Genomic DNA, 21,361 nt, shown 5'->3' with positions numbered 1-21,361 from the left:
ACGTTGACGGTCTCACCTTTTTCGTTGTTTAACTCATGTGTCGGTTTTTCACTTATTTGTTCTTCAATTTTTACCTCTTCAACTATCTCTTTTTTATTTAATTCTTCTCTTACGCGGGATTCCTCTTCCCTTGCGCGAGATTCTTTTATGTAGCGCTCGATAGTTTTAAGGTGTTCTAATATCCTATTGATCACTTCGGTCATAGAGTAAGGATCGGGATTTTCAAAGCTTGAATCCGGTTGTTCGATCCTTGGTTCCTCATAGTACTCATATGAAGTAGATGGTTCATACCATTGTTCTTCATTGTAAGTATATGATGGATAAGGGTCGTAATTTTGTTCTTCATAATACTCATATGAGGTGGGTTGTTCACGCCATGGTTCCTCATAATAAGCATACGAAGGTGGTGGCTCATATCTTGGTTCCTCAAAGTACGAGTATGAAGGCTCATACCTTGGTTCATCAAAATATGAGTATGAGGGAGAAGGTTCATACCTTTGTTCTTCATAGGATGTGTATGAAGTTGATGGTTCGTACCTGGGCTCCTCATAGTAGGTGTATGAAGTGGACGGTTGAAATAAGTTACAATATTGTACCGAGTGCGGGTCACCACAATTAGTGCAATAGTCTCCTCTATAATCATCCTCCTCATAGGTGTAGTTGTAGCCTCCTGAGTATTGATCCATAAGAATCACTCAATAGACCACAACAGAGTCTCGAGACCAGAAAACAGAAATAAAAACGAAAACAGAGGCTGGAGACGGGCCCGTGTTCAGTGGACACGGCCCGTGTTCAGGGTCAGTATCTGAGCGTTTGAATAAAAGTTATTGGTTTTGTTGAGCACGGGGTGTGTTCAATGAGCACGACCCGTGTTCAGGCTACTGTAAATGCAAACTAAACTAAAATGCAGAACAATGTGCTCACGTTTTGAAAAGGTTTTGAAAAACTGATTAGGCCGTCGATTTTAAGCTTTCTTAAAATCCTTGTGTCCCCGGCAACGGCGCTAAAAACTTGATGTGTGTCGTGTGTTATAGGTTTTTATATATATTTTAAGCCCGTTTACACTTTTTAGCCAAGTTTTAAATTTATAAAACACGATATTTACTAACACTAAACACACATATGGGCAAGTGCACCCATCGTGGACGTAGTATAGTGTTGGTAAGATACCGAGGTCGTCCATGGACACAAGAGCTTTTAGTACCGGTTTATCCTCAACGTCTAATCAAATCAAAAAGTTAGAAAAAGGTTTTTAAACTAGAAAAATAAAACTAACTAAAATGCTGAAAAATAAAATAAAAGTAAAAACAGATACACAAGATGAATCACTTGGATCCGACTCGTGTGTAGTGTAACCTTTGATTATTTCCGCACTTTTGCACTTTTCAAGAGATTATCTTAGTTATTGTAGTAGGCCCCTCTTTTGAAGGTGACGTTACCCTCAACCCAGTAGTTTGAGTCAGCAAGGGTACAATCCTAAAGGGTCGGATTATTGAAAGATAATTAATTAAGTTATTAATGCATAATGTGGTAGGCCCCTCTTTTGAAGGTGACGTTACCCTCAGCTAAGTAGTCTGAGTCAGCAGGGATACAGTCCTAAGTAGTCGGGTTAAAGTTTTAATAGTAGTTTAACTTATGAGGGGATCAAAGAGTTTGGACCCCCGCTATCCAATACCGGTGGGTATTGAAGGAGGTCCTACTAAATTTAACCCAGGTCCTTTGCAGGATCTATACACTGAACAATGGCAAGACTCTTACCAAACCGTTCCCTTAACCCCCGACCAGGTAGCCAACATATCTCCATATAGACTGTGGAGATATGAATGGTGAAAATCTTTTATTTTATATAGACAGTAAAATAATGCCAAGACACCACAGACAAACGATAAGGAAGAATCACCTTCAACATAAGAAACAAGCTATTAAAGTCATTAATACATAACCAAATAAAAAGTGCGAAAAGATTAAAAATAAAAAGTATTACACTAAACACTTGTCTTCACCAAGTGATGTAAGAGACTTAGGCAAACATGGCCTTTGATTGTCAAGAACTCTTATGATCAATCTTGGATCTCGAGACGACTCACACACTCTATGATGGACAATGGATGATGGTGGTGGATGAGTTGCAAGTGATCCAAGCACTCCTATTTATAGGCTGAACAGGAGCTCAGGCACGGCCCCGTGTCCATTAGGCACGGCCCCGTGTCCATCCTCATTCTCTTTCTTCATTAATTGCAGTTTGTCTACATTAGTTGACCACGCCCCCGTGTCCGCTGGGCACGACCCCGTGTGCAGAAGCGTATATGTACTATCAAGATTTCCCTAGATCCTGCGAATCTTAGAGTTGACCACGGCCCCGTGTCCGCTGGACACGCCCTCGTGGTGGGTGATAGAAGCTTTTAAAGATTTGTCTTTTCTGCTGACACTTGGGCACGCCCCCGTACTCACTGAGCACGGGGCGTGTTCAGCCTTCTGTTCTCTTGTTTTGCTTGGGAAGATGTTGTCGGGAGGCCGGACATGCCACGTTTGTTCCTTTTCTTGTATTTATGTTAGATTTAGCTGCCTTTTTGCTTCTTTTGTTCATTTGAGCTAATTTAATCCTGAAAATACAAAAGGAAGGCAAAAACACATGTTTTCCAACATTAGTACTAAAAAAGGGTTAGTTTTATGCCATAATTAATGTAATTTATATGTTGCATTTTGTGCACATCACCACAAATATTAGTGCATTTTCATTCGTTTTCCACTTTGATAATTTAATTTTAACAACTAATATTATTAACTATTTAAAACACTTCTAAAAAGCATTTAACTTCCAAGAAATTGTAGTAATAACAATTCAATTTCGTTAAAATGTAATAACATACAAAACAAACCAGCATAGTTATTTTGACAACTAAAATAATCTATATCTATATCTATAATCTATCTATAATCTATAATACTATATAAAGCATTTTCCATGGATATAATTGTCATTTCCATACAAATTTTTAAGATGGCATACAAAGAGTCAAGTTAAAATGTATATCTTTTTACCATTTTCTTCCATTCCTACCCCTCTTCCCTTTTATCTATACTATACTTATTGAATACCTACACTAAATTCAGGATCTTCTTAGCCATCAATGTGACTCTTCAAAGGAAGCCATCAATGTAACTCTTCAAAAGGCAAATGGTTCACCATCAATCATTACCATTTCCTCTTCAATGACCACTGCCTCCTACCTTTTAAGACGCTATAGGGCAGTATAGGAATTGTACCCATGGTCACAGTGATACTCAATGGAGAATTTGGATGATCGTCGCCTTGTCTCCCCTTTTCAAGTGACCTTAATTGTCTTCCTCATTCAGATTATTCAACTTACGGTGTCAAATCGATCCATATTCATTTGGTTTTATGATCTCTTCATATCATATCTGATTGAGTTGAAGCCAGCTTGCTTCCAACGGAAACGGAAGATAAAGAAGTGAATTTGCATCTCTAAAAGAATCGTCTGTGTTGGAGCCGATATCAGGAAGGAAGAAACAGTCATCGTAGGAGTCTGTCGGATCCGATCTGTGTACCACACTCTCCAGGCATATGTAACTTCTAATTCGTTATTATTGAAAAGAGATTAATCATCAATTTTATTGATTAGGTCATTACGGTTTGTTTTGTTTAAGATTGGGGGTTCCATCGTGACGGTTTGTTTTACTAACCCTAATTTGTTTAAAATAAAAAAACCCTAAATTGCAATTTGTTGTGATTTGATTTTATTTAATATCACTGTTTGTTTGAGAAGGTTTGATGATCAGATGTTTGGAAGATTCTGGTTATTTGCACAATCAGTCGATAAAACGAGCAGAAAGAACAATTTTCTGATAAAAGGATACATGTTTTTTTGTGAAACAGGACTTAAAATCCCCTTAATTTAGGTTAAATAAAAGGTAAACAGGTAGTGCTATCTTACCCAACATAATCAGTTTTGGTGTAGTTGGTATGAAATTGATTATTCAAACTCGGCTATTTTACGCATAATTAACCAGTTAACACATAGCATCTTCTCTTTTTCATGTTTCGAATTAAGTCACAATAATCAGTCTCCAAATGTAAATCCAAACACTCATAATTTACATTTGGCATCACTATATCAATAGTCTCTCTATTTAAGTTTACTTGATTAAAGTTTTGGCATTTATAGACAGATAAAGTAGACATTCATTTATAGGCAGTGAAACTGGTAGGAGACCTGTTTGCACACCAGGGATCTGCCATTCTTAAGACATTTCATCCAATATATTAGGAGTTTTTGAAGAGATTGTCTGACAATACTGTTGAGGTTGGGCTGTGCTAGGATCCTTTCTATACATCCCACCACATAACTCATATTTTATTATCATACCATCTTAGTTACATTTATAAAAGTTGGCCCTCGTGTATAAATAGGTGTACAAACAACATGAACAACTTGGTGCTTTCTCTTGCTCCCAAAGTTACGAGTGATCGATCCGTTTTTGCTGTGGCTCGAGGTTGTCTGAAACTTACTAAGCTCAACATCTGTGGCTGCTCGGATTTTAGTGACCAATATGGTATCGAGTTTCTTAGTAGTAATTGTAGACAGTTGAAGATTTTGAACCTTGGTTGGTGTGAGGGAGTTGGTGATGCTGGAATAATGAGTTTACCTTATGGTGTCCTTAGCCTCTGTAATTAAGTTTTCATCTGTGTAATGACCGAAAGTCAAAGATGTCGTAATTACGCTTTGACTTTGTGATTAGACACTAACGGTCCAGCCATTATTCGAATTGAAAGTGGCTTTGTGTTGGTAATTATGTAGGTGTTAAACCCTTAAAAGGGCACCTCTTAATTATCACATTTACTTGGTCAATTGTCGGGTCAAACTACTTAACAGAAAAGTCAAACGAGTCAGTTTTTGCAAAATAAATCATAAATGATAATGTAGAAGATAAAAATTATATTTTATCACTTAAACAAATTGGTAAATAATATAAGAACATGTTTAGGCAAGAGTTTGACGTTTCCGTTGACTTGATAATGCCACCTCCTATGCCACTAATCAGCTTCCTAAAGTTCCCTATGACACTTGGCAACCTCCTATGCTTCATTCTTCCCTATAAATAGCCCTTTAATCCTCCATAATCTTCACACCATTTCCAAACAGACTAAGTCAAAGTGTGAATAGCCTTCCTGGAGTGTTTTAAGAAGTTTTCTAAAGCAAGTAAGTTGTCCTTCCTTAATTATTTCCATAGAAGCTAGTTTCATAGTTTAGTTTTGTTCAAAAGTCCGGAATTGTCAAGAGTTTGACGTTTCTGTTGACTTTCAATTCTGACCACTTTAGTCAAGTCAAGTGATCATCAGAATGTAGGGCATAATACCCTGCAATTATATCACGTGATCATCACGTCTTAATGGGTCAAATAACAAGTCAAACTTATATTTCTAAAAAGTCAAAACGCAGCTTTATGTAAATATCAAAGAATGATTTTAAAACATATGTAATCTAATGTTTTGACACCAAAACAGTTTGTAAAACATAATAAAATATATATTAACATGTTGAACTTGTCGTGAACCCATTTGACCATTTGAACCCAAATTTACGTGCACGACCCGTTACAATAGCATAAAACAAATGAACAAGTGGGTCTAGAAGCCAAAATGAAGGAGTGGATCATAGGTTGATTCTAGTAAGTCACTTTGAATGTCCATACACAAGTTCAAAATGAAGGAGTGGAACATAGTTTGGAAAGCCAAAGCTTCCATTTGTTTACACTTCACAAGTCACAAGTTCATCATATGGAAAATAATGACTTGTGTTTGCTTTCATCATTCGATTACCATGTATAAACAGAAATAAAATGAGTGTTTGAACTCATAACTTTGATGGTAATCACCTCAACAAACCCACAACCATAGACTTGATTGTGAGCTTGGTGGGTACAAGATTCCACCAAGTTATTAGCAAAAATATGAACATACAAGAAGATAAAAACAAGCAGAAAATAAAGTGCACTTTGGACCTCAAATATGGTGAGGTTTCACCTTAGTTTGCCCAAGCAAACTTGTGAAAACCTTACTATAGGTTATCCAAGTGTTTTAGAAGAATAAACAAGAAGGAAATAGATGAAGAAGTGAGTTAGAACTCACTTAGATTCACTGAAACTTTCTGCTCAAACTTGCTGGAAATTAGATGAGATTGGGAGTGTTTTTAAGGTGTTTAGAAAGCTTGGAAAGTGAAAAACAAATGGGGAAGTGATGTATTTATAGTTGGGGATATTAGGGTTTAGTTAGTTGTGTAATAAATAGGAGTAGTTGGGAGTTAAACAACAAAAAGAAAGGAACCAAACAAACCATACAACTTGCGGCCGTAAGTTGTTAGGCAACATTTAAATTTTCTTTTTTTTTTGACAATATAAGTTATATATTTGGCACTTTGTAATGTATTTAACATAACTTAAGGTGTTACATGATATTTAAGGGTGTAATTATCATAATTATATGCAAAAAGGAACATGAAATCAAATGTTGTCAAGTATTTAAACATGAATTTAGTGTTGTAAGGCATAAGTGATGTATTGTAATGATTAGTCAAGTATATGTATGCGTAGAATGTTCAAATCACGTATTTTCGATTAATTGTTTGTACGTTAAACATGTTAATGATAGAGGGATGAGTTGCAAGTGATCCAAGCACTCCTATTTATAGGCTGAACAGAAGCTCGGGCACGGCCCCGTGTCCATTGGGCACGACCCCGTGTCCATCCTCCTTCTCTTTCTTCAATAATTGCAGTTTGTCTGCATTAGTTGACCACACCCCCGTGTCCGCTGGGCACGACCCCGTGTGCAGAAACGTATCTGTACTATCAAGATTTTCCTAGATCCTGCGAATCTTAGAGTTGACCACGGCCCCGTGTCCGCTCGGCACGCCCCTGTGGTGGGTGATAGAAGCTTCTACAGCTTTGTCTTTTCTGCTGACACTTGGACACGCCCCCGTGCTCACGGAGCACGGGGCGTGTTCAGCCTTCTGTTCTCTTGTTTTGCTTGGGAAGATGTTGTCGGGAGGCCGGGCATGCCACGTTTGTTCATTTTCTTGTATTTATGTGAGATTTAGCTGTCTTTTTGTTTCTTTTTTTCATTTAAGCTCATTTAATCCTGAAAATACAAAAGGAAGACAAAAACACACTTTTTCCAACATTAGTACTAAAAAAGGGTTAGTTTTATGCCATAATTGATGTAATTTATATGTTGCATTTTGTACACATCAAATACCCCCACACTTGAATCTTTGCTTGTCCTCAAGCAAAACTCTTTATAATGTGGCTTTACACACCCAAATGGAATGGGTAGAAGAGAAGGTTTTTGGGCTTGTCATAGAGTGTTGGGATTTCCAAGATTCTTTATTGAGTTTTATTTTTATTTATTTACAATCCTATTTGTCATGATTTATTAAAAACGTTACATAAGATAAATTACTTATTAGGGCATAAACATGCCTTTTTTAAATTCCATTTATATACAAATTCACATACCTCACGGAGGATCATTCAACACTCGGCCGAAGATGTATTTTTAGTGAATCACTCGAGAGCGGCATGGAACTTACTCCTACCATAAGCTTGCCAAGCAATCAATCCTCCTCCTTTTTAACTATACACCTTTGTAAATATCAAGAGGACTTTTGGGTGAAGGGTTAGGCTTGGGCTAAAGGTGGGTGGTTGGGTTAGTGGTTAGTAAAAGGGCGAAAAGCGTAAAAAACGTTGATTTTTGGAAGAGTTTTTATTTTTCGTAGCTTTTTATTTTGATGAAGCATTTCTTTCAAACAAATTTATTTTTGATAAACTTGTTTGTTTATTTCTTTTGGCTTCATCATCATTTTTTTTTCATAACCAAGTCATAAGAAAAACCGAGCTTTGTTACTAAAATAAAGGGTTTGAAATGAAAAAGGGTTTAGGTGGGTAAAAAGGGTGTTTGGTTTGGGTTAAGAAATGAAAAGGTTTAGTCTCAAAAGGGTTAACTAGGGGGATTTTGGGTAGGTGGTAAAAAAAAGAAAAATAATGGTGTAGAAATAAAAAGGGTTAGTTCTAATGCCTCCATCATTTACTTACTTGGGTTTAAGTTGGTAAGGACACCGAATGTATCATCGTGGCAAGTTCTAGAGTCTTAAGAACCAAGCGGCTATTCACACAAGAAACGAAAAATGAGCATTTAGTTTAAAGATATGTATTTGTATGCTCAATAAAGGCTCAAAACTCACTTTTTGTAGGAATGGGTTTTTGTATGTGATCAAGTATATATAATTAAATTTTAACTAAACTTGTCATGTCGTTTCATAATTTTCTTATGTTGGTTCTTTTTATCACGACGATATCGGTTGTAAATTTGTAAAATATAACCTTTTTAGAACTTGAAATTCCCAAGTTAAACCTAGACAAGTAAAAAAAAAATAGCGGTTCCAATAGAGTTTTGTGTAAGGCTTGTAATTAGGACTTGCAAGATTCAAGGTTTTAGCATCACCCCATACTTAAATTACACATTGTCCTCAATGTGTCCTATAAATAAGTTTTTTGGTTGATTAAAATGTGTAAAAGTGGGTTAAAAACAAAATTTTATGTTACTGGGTAGCTGAACACGAGATGTGTTGGGCTGAGCACGGCCCCGTGGTCAGACTGCCAGTATCAAATTTAAACAGAAGGCTGGGCACGGGGGCGTGTTCAGTGAGCACGGCCCCGTGTCCAGTTACCTGAACTGGGCATTTTCTGCAGAACCTCGTGCACGGGGCCGTGTTGGGGTGAGCACGGCCCCGTGCTAAACTTGCTGTAATGAAGAAAAATTGTCAGGAGGCTCTGTTTTTGTGCATGGGGTGTGGGTTCAAGTTTCCCTTAGTAACCTTCACCATTTCGAGTGTGCTTTATTCCTGAAAATTAAAACTAAACTAGAAAACATAAAAGTTAAACTAATCTAAAACTAAGGATAGTTCCGCGGAATGCCTCCGTGGTGAGCCACGTTTATAAGGGTCCTTGGCTAGACCCTTCTTATCGGGTGGTTCTGGCTCATCTTCAATTAGAGGGTCGTCATTGCCGAAAGGATATTTCATTGAACGCTCGAGGTCAATGCTCCTTTTAAATGCCCTTAATTGAATTGATAGATTGTTGTACTTCCGGTTTTTCAAAGCTTCGTGGGTTTTTACAAAAGGTCGTCCCAACACTAGAGGAGCGTCATCTAGGATGACAAAGTTGGTTGGGATTACCATTTGATTGGTTTGAACCAAAACATCCTCAAGTACGCCGATTGACTTTATTATTTTCTGATCGGATAGAAAAATGGGTATTTGAAGTGGAGAAAAATCACTAATACTTAATTTTTCGAAAATGTAATTAGGCATTATGTTAACAAAGATCTTTATCAATCGTGATATTACTAATAAAGGAATTTTGAAAAAAACATGGAACCGGTGTAATGTTGATTTCAAATGGGTCTTCTTTTATTAGCGAAGTTTGATATTTAGTTAACTTAATACTTACTGTTTCGTCAATTTTAGTATTAGTGTTTAACTCTTTTAAAAACTTAGCATGAGTGGGTACTAAACAATGATTTTCGAAAGAAGGTGACAAGAGATTAATTTCTTCGAAATTAGACTCTTCTTGAATTTCAACGTTGACGGTCTCACCTTTTTCGTTGTTTAACTCATGTGTCGGTTTTTCACTTATTTGTTCTTCAATTTTTACCTCTTCAACTATCTCTTTTTTATTTAATTCTTCTCTTGCACGGGATTCCTCTTCCCTTGCGCGAGATTCTTTTATGTAGCGCTCGATAGTTTTAAGGTGTTCTAATATCCTATTGGTCACTTCGGTCATAGAGTAAGGATCAGGATTTTCAAAGCTTGAATCCGGTTGTTCGATCCTTGGTTCCTCATAGTACTCATATGAAGTAGATGGTTCATACCATTGTTCTTCATTGTAAGTATATGATGGATAAGGGTCGTAATTTTGTTCTTCATAATACTCATATGAGGTGGGTTGTTCACGCCATGGTTCCTCATAATAAGCATACGAAGGTGGTGGCTCATATCTTGGTTCCTCAAAGTACGAGTATGAAGGCTCATACCTTGGTTCATCAAAATATGAGTATGAGTGAGAAGGTTCATACGTTTGTCTTCATAGGATGTGTATGAAGTTGATGGTTCGTACCTGGGCTCCTCATAGTAGGTGTATGAAGTGGATGGTTGAAATAAGTTACAATATTGTACCGAGTGCGGGTCACCACAATTAGTGCAATAGTCTCACCTATAATCATCTTCCTCATAGGTGTAGTTGTAGCCTCCTGAGTATTGATCCATAAGAATCAATCAATAGACCACAATAGAGTCTCGAGACCAGAAAATAGAAATAAAAACGAAAACAGAGGCTGGACACGGCCCGTGTTCAGTGGACACGGCCCGTATTCAGGGTCTGTATCTGGGCGTTTGAATAAAAGTTACTGGTTTTGTTGAGCACGGGGATGTGTTCAGTGAGCACGACCCCGTGTTCAGACTCTGTATCTGGGTGTTTTATGAAAAATATGCAGCACGACCCTGTGTTTAGTGAACACGGCCCGTGTTCAGGCTACTGTAAATGCAAACTAAACTAAAATGCAGAAAAATGTGCGCGCATTTTGAAAAGGTTTTGAAAAACTGATTAGGTTGTCGATTTTAAGCTTTCTTAAAATCCTTGTGTCCCTGGCAACGGCGCTAAAAACTTGATGCGTGTCGTGTGTTATAGGTTTTTATATATATTTTAAGCCCGTTTACACTTTTTAGCCAAGTTTTAAATTTATAAAACACGATATTTACTAACACTAAACACACATATGGGCAAGTGCACCCATCGTGGACGTAGTATAGTCTTGGTAAGATACCGAGGTCGTCCAAGGACACAAGAGCTTTTAGTACCGGTTTATCCTTAACGTCTAATCAAATCAAAAAGTTAGAAAAAGGTTTTTAAACTAGAAAAATAAAACTAACTAAAATGCTGAAAAATAAAATAAAAGTAAAAACAGATAGACAAGATGAATCACTTGGATCCGACTCGTGTGTAGTGTAACCTTTGATTATTTCCGCACTTTTGCACTTTTCAAGAGATTATCTTAGTTATTGTAGTAGGCCCCTCTTTTGAAGGTGACGTTACCCTCAACCCAGTAGTTTGAGTCAGCAAGGATACAATCCTAAAGGGTCGGATTATTGAAAGATAATTAATTAAGTTATTAATACATAATGTGGTAAGCCCCTCTTATGAAGGTGACGTTACCATCGGCTAAGTAGTCTGAGTCAGCAGTGATACAGTCCTAAGTAGTCGGGTTAAAGTTTTAATAGTAGTTTAACTTATGAGGGGATCAAAGAGTTTGGACCCCCACCATCCAATACCGGTGGGTATTGAAGGAGGTCCTACTAAATTTGACCCAGGTCCTTTGTAGGATCTATACACTGAACAATGGCAAGACTCTTACCAAACTGTTCCCTTAACCCCCGACCAGGTAGCCAACATATCTCCATATAGACTGTGGAGATATGAATGGTGAAAATCTTTTATTTTATCTAGACAGTAAAATAATGCCAAGACACCACGGACAAAAGATAAGGAAGAATCACCTTCAACATAAGAAACTAGTTATTAAAATCATTAATACATAACCAAATAAAAAGTGCGAAAAGATTAAAAATAAAAATTATTACACTAAACACTTTTCTTCACCAAGTGATGTAAGAGACTTAGGCAAACATGGCCTATGATTGTCAAGAACTCTTACGATCAATCTTAGATCCCGAGACGACTCACACACTCTATGATGGACAATGGATGATGGTGGTGGATGATGGTGTTGTGATGGTGGTGGGTGGTGGGTGAAGTGTGAGAGAGGTGGTGTGTCAAGGGATGAGTTGCAAGTGATCCAAACACTCCTATTTATAGGCTGAACAGAAGCTTGGGCACGGCTCCGTGTCCATTGGGCACGGCCCCGTGTCCATCCTCCTTCTCTTTCTTCATTAATTGCAGTTTGTCTGCATTAGTTGACCACGCCCCCGTGTCCGCTGGGCACGACCCCGTGTGCAGAAGCGTATCTGTACTATCAAGATTTCCCTAGATCCTGCGAATCTTAGAGTTGACCACGGCCCCGTGTCCGCTGGGCACGCCCCCGTGGTGGGTGATAGAAGCTTCTACAGCTTTGTCTTTTCTGCTGACACTTGGGCACGCCCCCGTGCGCACTGAGCACGGGGCGTGTTCAGCCTTCTGTTCTGTTTTTTTGCTTGGGAAGATGCTGTCGGGAGGCCGGACATGCCACGTTTGTTCCTTTTCTTGTATTTATGTTAGATTTAGCTGCCTTTTTGCTTCTTTTGTTCATTTGAGCTCATTTAATCCTGAAAATACAAAAGGAAGACAAAAATACACTTTTTCCAACATTAGTACTAAAAAAGGGTTAGTTTTATGCCATTATTAATGTAATTTATATGTTGCATTTTGTGCACATCACCACAAATATTAGTGCATTTTCATTCGTTTTCCACTTTGATAATTTAATTTTAACAACTAAAATTATTAACTATTTAAAACACTTCTAAAAAGCATTTAACTTCCAAGAAATTGTAGTAATAACAATTCAAATTTGTTAAAATGTAATAACATACAAAATAAACCAGCATAGTTATTTTGACAACTAAAATAATCTATATCTATATCTATAATCTATCTATAATCTATAATACTATATAAAGCATTTTCCATGGATATAATTGTCATTTCCATACAAATTTTTAAGATGGCATACAAAGAGTCAAGTTAAAATGTATAACTTTTTACCATTTTCTTCCATTCCTACCCCTCTTCCCTTTTATCTATACTATACTTATTGAATACCTACACCAAATTCGGGATCTTCTTAGCCATCAATGTGACTCTTCAAAGGGAGCCATCAATGTAACTCTTCAAAAGGCAAATGGTTCACCACAATCAACCATTACCATTTCCTCTCCAATGACCACCGCCTCCTACCTTTTAAGACGCTATAGGGCAGTATAGGAATTGTACCCATGGTCACAGTGATACTCAATGGAGAATTTGGATGATCGTCGCCTTGTCTCTCCTTTTCAAGTGACCTTAATTGTCTTCCTCGTTCAGATTATTAAACTTACGGTGTCAAATCGATCCATATTCATTTGGTTTTATGATCTCTTGATATCATGTATGATTGAGTTGAAGGCAGCTTGCTTCCAACGTAAACGGAAGATAAAGAAGTGAATTTGCATCTCTAAAAGAATCGTCTGTGTTGGAGCCGATATCAGGAAGGAAGAAACAGTCATTGTAGGAGTCTGTCGGATCCGATCTGTGTACCACACTCTCCAGGCATATGTAACTTCTAATTTTGTTATTATTGAAAAGAGATTAATCATCAATTTTATTGATCAGGTCATTACGGTTTGTTTAGTTTAAGTAGTGCTATCTTACTCGGCTATTTTACGCATAATCAGTTTTGGTGTAGTTGGTATGAAATTGATTATTCAAACTCGGCTATTTTACGCATAATTAACCAGTTAACACAGAGCATCTTCTCTTTTTCATGTTTCGAATTGAGTCACAATAATCAGTCTCCAAATGCAAATGCAAACACTCATAATTTACATTTGGCATCACTATATCAATAGTCTCTCTATTTAAGTTTACTTGATTAAAGTTTTGGCATTTATAGACAGATAAAGTAGACATTCGTTTATAGGCATTGAAACTGGTAGGAGACCTGTTTGCACACCAGGGATCTGCCATTCTTAAAACATTTCATCCAATATATTAGGAGTTTTTGAAGAGATTGTTTGACAATACTGTTGAGGTTGGGTTGTGCTAGGATCCTTTCTATACATCCCACCACATAACTCATATTTTATTACATACCATCTTAGTTACATTTATAAAAGTTGGCCGTCATGTATAAATAGGTGTACAAACAACATGAACAACTTGGTGCTTTCTCTTGCTCCCAAAGTTACGAGTGATCGATCCGTTTTTGCTGTGGCTTGAGGTTGTCTGAAACTTACTAAGCTCAACATCTGTGGCTGCTCGGATTTTAGCGACCAATATGGTATCGAGTTTCTTAGTAGTTATTGTAGACAGTTGAAGATTTTGAACCTTGGTTGGTGTGAGGGAGTCGGTGATGCTGGATTGATGAGTTTACCTTATGGTGTCCTGATCTCCATGCTATTGACTTGTGTGACTGTGTCTTTACAACAGATAACTTGTGTTTTTATAGTTGATTTTGAATGTCAAATCTAACTTTTTCTTTAATCAAATTATATATGGTGCACTGTAGTACATCTCTGACAACATTCTTTTCTTTTTTGGTCTATGCATTTATTTAATCTAACTAAAAAAATAAAAAATAAAACAAATGCATAGGTAAAATTTTAATTTTACAAATGGGAGTATGCTATCCATGCTTGTTGTATCAACTAATATCAGGCTATTTTTTTGACATGCAGTGGTTTTATATGATGTTTATCAATGAAAAGGTGGTTTTGGAGCTACAAAACTTGTTACATCTGATGATCCTTTGGTTGTACTTGGATGCTTGAATGCAACTTTCTTACAAGAGGTTTCTATAATTTGTTCTAATTACTTTTGTTGTAGTATTTATAAATATATATTTATTCTTTCGTCTTTGAATAGAAGTGCTCTTTGGAAACAAGTCTCAGGTAACCAACACTTGTAGACGAAGCTTATAAATTAAATGAGACTATGCCTTTTCATTTTTTATTACAATTTCCACTTCCTATATTTAATGTAAACTAAACACCCCATAACAAATATACAACGTAGCATGCTATCATTTAACTATTCCCTAGAGTCGTTAAAAACTTACTCCGCCGCGAAGCACGGGTCCTTATTTATATACACACACGATTTATATATGATTTTTCTATCTTTTTAATGTTTGAATTCTTGGTTAAAAAAGCGTGCATAGGCGCGAGGCGACCTAAGGCGCATAGTGTCCAAATGCGCAGGAGAGGCCCGCTTTTTAAGGTAAAAATTGACATGAGGCGCAGGTGAGGCGCCCGCCCTTAAAACATGGTTTGTTTTTGCGCATTCGAGTGTTGTACAACAGCCGTTTTATGTTGTACATTTATGTTTTTCTTTTCATTTTAAAACATATATAAAACTTGATTATAGCTAAATTACAGGTAGGGGATGCTAAAAACCTATGAGATATATAAAATAAATTGTATAATCACTTTGCGCCTTGCATACGAATAACTCATCACTTTTGCGCTTTGCGCCTCGCTTTTAGACCTCAGCGCTTTTGTGTGCTTCGCGCTTTTTTAAACCAAGCTTGAATTATGTTCCCTCCTTGTATTTTTAACTCCGCCGTAACACACGAGTTTCCTTCTAGTTTTATTAATAAGGATTGTAAGGTCTGACAACTAAAATAGTTTTATTAATAAGGATTGTAAGGTCAAAAATATGAAAAACAAGTTAGCTATATTATATGTTATAAGTAATGGGATTTTTCGTGCTTCACGATAGGTTTTCGGTATGTATCGGTTAGGTTCATTATGTTATTAGTTCAATTTGTTACGATGTCGGTATCATGCATGCGCTAGGTATAGCAACCAAAATGGATATGTCCAACAAGATATCAACACGTTTTTACATTGACCAAAAAAAAATATCGGTACCGACATCAATGTTGTTTCGCCGGTATCACTTCGATTCGTCACTTTTCTTCAAGTACCGGCACTCACTATAGTTTATATACTGCAATGTTGAGAGAACCATAAAAATGAATATAGCGCCGGTGATGGTGTTGTTTTGACGGTAAAGAATTAAATCAACCATGTTCCGAATCGTGGATAAAAAATAAGTATGTCGCAACAGTATATTTGGAATTATGAAACGTTATATTATATTACTAAAATACGCCATGCCGAGAAGACCATAAAAAACAAATACAATACCAATATTAACGTTCTTCGGGAGGTATCAGTCCATTTTCACGACAAAGAATAAATAAATCAACTATATTTGACCATTATCATAGAAAAAATAGCACGTCAAGATGGTATATTCGAAATCTATAAGACGTTATATTATATTACTAAAATAACAAAAAGGATAAACACATTATTATATAAGGGGAAGGTTCATTTGAGAAGAAATTTAATATGAGAAGAAAAAGAAGAAAGGACATATTAGTAAAATACTATTTCATTTATAACTCATATCATTAATTTTTATCTCTTTAATTAATTAGTCAACTAATTATTAATTATCCTACATATAATCTACAAAACCTACACATATCAAAATTTTCCTACATATACCCTACACATTATAGAATTTTATCCTATACAGTCGAAATTTATCCTACACACCTCGAAATATATCCTACACAACTCGTAATTTATCCTACACAATTAGTAATTTATTCAACACTTTAAATTAAGTTGCTTTTTTGGTTTGGAAAAAATATATATTTTGAAAAGAAGTTACAAATTTAATTTAGTTAGTTATTAAAGGGGAAGAATACAAATTAACAATTAATGTAAGTTTACCAATATACCCTTATATTAAAATTAAATGCAAATATTAAATGAAGTAAAATGAAGCATTCTTATTGGTTGAAACTTCTTCTTTTTTCTTCGTATAAAAAAATTCTTCTCATTTGAACCCTCCACTATTATATAAAAGAAAAAAACTAAACCGTTACTTAGTTTAGATGTCATGTACACTTGTTTTTCAACATTATTATTCATAACTCGATCTTGAATAAAAGTTAGATCTAAACATAAATAAAGATAAACACTTCATAAAAACTTACTCAAAATTTTATAAAGGGTATACTTATGATAACTATAAACGAAAACTATAATATGCTTAAAACAATTATAATAATAAAATATTACCACCAAAATCACGTTTATATGTTATGTATAATTCATCCAAAACCTAATAATAAAACAACAATAAGTTGTCCTTTTTACTCCAGTGGCGTGCAATGTACATATATACACTCGGCCACTTGCAATACCAAGATACATACATATAAACAGTCACCGACTAATCTCTGCCGGAGATGACCACCGGCGTTGAAGAAACAGTGGTGATCATAGTCGGAGCCGGCCCATCCGGGCTTGCCACCGCCGCATGCCTCCATCAACTATCAATTCCATACATAATTCTAGAGCGAGAAGATTGCATCGCCTCATTATTCAACAAAAAAACATATAACCGGCTTCACCTCCACTTAGCCAAAAACTTCTGTCATCTTCCTCACCTTCCTTTTCCGGCGAGTTTTCCTACGTATGCTCCAATAGCCCAATTCTTGGAATACTTGGATGATTATGCATCTTGTTTCAAGATTAATCCGAGGTTTTGCAACCGCGTAAAGTTTGCAAAGTATGAAGAAGATGAGGAGAAATGGAAGGCGGAGGCTGAGGTTGTTGGTGGTGGGGTGAAAAGATATGAAGGGAGGTTTTTGGTGGTGGCTACCGGAGAAACTAGTGATGTGTTTATACCGGAGGTTGATGGGTTGAGTGAGTTTAAAGGTGAAGTTATTCATTCCACTGAGTATAAATCCGGCGAAGGGTATGAGAACAAGAAGGTTTTAGTGGTTGGATCTGGTAATTCCGGCATGGAAATTGCACTTGATTTGTCTAACTATGGTGCAACCACATCCATTGTTGTCCGAAGTCCGGTAAGCTTTAGCCTTAAACCTTCAAAAAACCTAATATCCCCACCCACACCCCCAATGACCTAAACCTCCCCCCCACCCCCCCCCCCCCCCCCACCACACACACACACACACACCTAAAAACTAAACTCTAAACCCCTCCAAAAACCTAACTCTAAAAGCTAAATTAAATCAAAAAACTAAACTCAATGCTAATTTGTTTTTTCTTTAATTTTTTTTATCTTAAAATGACTTGCATTAGAAAAATGTTAAAAAATATCTAGTGTGTTTTTTAATCTTTTTTTAGTTTTCTCACACATATATATATATATATATATATTCCAATATACGCTTTTTCACAATGAATACAAATTTACAATAATGATCATACATGTTGTCTACGTTTGTGACGTAGGTTCATATACTTTCAAGGTGGTCGTTTAATCTTGGACTGAAGTTGCAAAAGATTATACCAATGCATTTGGTGGATTCATTCTTAGTGTTGGTTAACAACATAATATTTGGAGATCTTACTAGGTACGGGATTCAAAGGCCCCAAGGAGGTCCGATTGCGGGCAAGGTAAGATATGGCAAGTATCCGATCGTCGATATGGGTACAACCGAAAAGATAAAGTCTAGCGAGATACGAGTATGATCGATGTTCTCAACCTTCACAACATAATATACGTGTTTGTTAAATAAAGATACATTTGTTAATATTTTTAACATGTAACCAGGTTTTGCCGGCATTGAAAAGTATTAATGGTGGAGGATATGAAGTTGTTTTCGAAAATGGAAGATTTTATCAGTTTGATGTGATTTTGTTTGCGACTGGTTTTAAAAGATCAACTCATTTGTGGCTTCAGGTTATTTTTTATTTTTTATTATTTTTAATTTCTTTCGTTTACAAGGTGTATTAAATAGGTACCCTTTGTATTTAAATATGTAGGGTGGTGATTGCCTTTTAAACAATGATGGACTACCGAAACCAATGTATCCAAATCATTGGAAAGGAGAAAATGGGCTTTATTGTGCTGGGCTTGCAAGAAGGGGCCTATATGGAGCTGGAATGGATGCCCAAAACATAGCCCAACACATTTTCAAACTAATCTAATTATATAAAAGAATATCACTAAATGTGTTACAGTATGATATCAGTATGATATTGGATAATGATTGAATAATGTTTACATTTATGATTGTTTAAATAAAGAACAATGAAAATCATGTTGTTTTGAATTCTTTGTAATTTTATTTTATTTTATTTTGAGAAGAAGGTGTATCTAGTGGCGGAGTTTGAACGGAAATACAGTGGGGGCTGAAAACTTAAAATTATCCAATATTAAACTTTGAATTTTTTTTTGGTAAAAATAACACTATGAGCGAAAAATTAGCGGAGGTCGGGGCACCCACGGGCAACCAAGAAGATCCGCCCGTGGGTGTATCTGCCCCAAAGTATTATACGACGACCTCTCATTTCCCTTCGTCTTCGGTTTTGGAGTTTGATTTTGATTTGGTGAGGAAGATAAATATTTAGCAAGAGCTTCAGTGTCCTAAACAGTTACCTTGATATATGTTACAACCATAAGTCTTGCACGAGAAGTTTCAAGGAAAAACTCTGTCTATAAAGGCTAAAGTTAACTTGGAGAACCTAAGCTGCTAACTTGAAGGCCAACTAATCTAGAATTATAATTCAATATATTCTATCTTAAGCTAAGTATGAAGAACACCAAGCATCTTGTATTGTAAAAAAAATAAATAAATAGAGGTGTAACCCTATTAAAGGGCTAAAACGAACTCTGAAACCGGAGCATATTCATGAAACAATAACCATAATTTTGGATAAAGATAAACCAAACCTATTGGGTTAGTTGGGTCAGTTGTATCGCCATACCGGCCTAACACGATAAAGAATCAATTGGCCCCTCTGGCCAATGGCGAATATGGTGTTATCATTACCCTCCATAATGAGAAGAAACCAAATAATCAAACTTAGATTTAGTTTCATTACTTGGTGTAATGTAGGTTTTCTCACAAATAATATTCAAAATTCTGCATTTTGTAAATATATCCTGAATTTTATAATTATATATGTGCACTAAAAACACGCATGAGCTATCAAACAATTATTAGGAAACATGGTATTGGGATTAATCAAGTAGTTACTTCACATTTGTTGATTAACTAGTACTAAACACCCCCTGCGTTGCGGCGGGGGCGAGCACTAATGCCACACTACTGTCAGCGACCACCGACACTGAAGTTGCGGTGTTAATGCGAAGAAATTAAACCGAAACGTAACACATAGAATAAAATAACTAAGTTGATCTAGGACTCGAACCACTATACAAATCATAATGCATACATTATAATAACCATTGCATCAATATATTGCAAATTATATTTATACAAGATTTTGGCTAAATTAATTAGATTATTATAAATAATAATAATAATTTACAAATAAAACAACACAACTTTGAATGGATCAAACCGATTGAATATGGTAAGATAATGAAACCGTTATTTGATTAGGGTACAACCACTTAAGCACAATTTACAACCATACATGCATACAAAACAGATTGAATTTGGTAAGGTAATGAAACCCAAGAGGACATTCGAGGTAGCTCAGAGTCTACAGCCCAAAAGGTGTTAGGGGCAAGAGGACAAAAGATGAAGACAAAGGGCGTTACTGTTTGCTAAATAAAGTAGGGTTAAATGTTAAACCTTTGCCCAGTTAGGAAAAGATGAAGGCTCCTAGGCCTGAAGAAGGCTCCTAGTCCTGAAGCAGTGTAAAGGTATATGCAGCATGCCTAATATAGACACAACGTTCAAATCAACCACACGAAGGAAGAGTGAGAACCCGCTATATAAATAGGTGCAAGGGTTCGTTGTTAGACACATCAGATCAGACAGATCTTCTCTCAACTCACTCCACTCTTCCCTTATTCTTATTTCATTCATTTTAGTATCCCACAAAGGGAAGTATTTTAGACATTTTCTTGTTTTTGGACAACCAACCAAGAAAAAGTCTTAATCATTAATAACACTCGTAATCTTTATCACTATTACTTGGAGCAACATTTTATAATTATATACACACTATTGTAACTATGTTAAACGCATTGTTAGAATAAGATAATGTAAACACATCATTAAATTAATCATTACATCAATATTTATATAAAAAATAGGTTTGTTAATATTATAATACTTAAATTTAGGAGATTTCTTTGGCTAACGTGTGAAACTTCTTGAAGTGAATGCCTAAACAACTACTCAGATCTGACATGACATGTAGGATTAGTTCACACAGACACACAATTCATTATCAAAGAGGTTGTTCATAAATGAACTTAACCCTATATATAGGATTGTTTACGATCTTAGTAAAGAAAGACCTTAGGGTCGTTTTGATGTAAAAAACGTGTAAGGTACTCGTTAAAAACCTTTAAGTGATTGCAAAAATTAACACAAACAGATACCACAATAAAATAATACCTTAAGACTTAAGAAGCTATTGCAAGCTAGTGTCCGTATGTATTCCATGAAATGCTTATTAGCACACTTAGTTCCAATATTTTTAAGAAAACTGATCAAATGATCAAATAATCGTTCATGGATTGAAAATGCATATCAAAATAGCATAGTATAAAATCACTATATCTA

The 21,361-nt window shown here is 35.9% G+C and overlaps 1 protein-coding gene across 1 annotated transcript; it reads left to right on the top strand.

Annotated features, from left to right (window-relative positions):
* Positions 1-16,974: 16,974 nt before the first annotated feature.
* LOC110884165 (probable indole-3-pyruvate monooxygenase YUCCA10) lies at positions 16,975-18,931 on the top strand. Its single transcript, XM_022131848.2, has 4 exons — positions 16,975-17,713; positions 18,105-18,338; positions 18,427-18,555; positions 18,639-18,931. The coding sequence occupies exons 1-4, from the start codon at positions 17,093-17,095 to the stop codon at positions 18,801-18,803; spliced, it is 1,149 nt and encodes a 382-aa protein (XP_021987540.1). The 5' UTR covers positions 16,975-17,092; the 3' UTR covers positions 18,804-18,931.
* The last annotated feature ends 2,430 nt before the right edge of the window (positions 18,932-21,361 follow it).

This window comes from Helianthus annuus, chromosome 10 (assembly GCF_002127325.2).
Source record: "Helianthus annuus cultivar XRQ/B chromosome 10, HanXRQr2.0-SUNRISE, whole genome shotgun sequence".
NCBI classification, from domain to species: Eukaryota; Viridiplantae; Streptophyta; class Magnoliopsida; order Asterales; family Asteraceae; genus Helianthus; species Helianthus annuus.
Note: the sequence above shows the minus strand (reverse complement) of the source record. Positions and strands in the feature narration are given on the sequence as shown.

Coding starts and splice junctions, on each gene's coding strand:
- LOC110884165 (XM_022131848.2), top strand. CDS start 17,093: ATGACCACCGGCGTTGAAGAAACAGTGGTGATCATAGTCGGAGCCGGC. Junction 17,714..18,104: donor CCATTGTTGTCCGAAGTCCG/GTAAGCTTTAGC, acceptor TTTGTGACGTAG/GTTCATATACTTTCAAGGTG. Junction 18,556..18,638: donor CAACTCATTTGTGGCTTCAG/GTTATTTTTTAT, acceptor TTAAATATGTAG/GGTGGTGATTGCCTTTTAAA.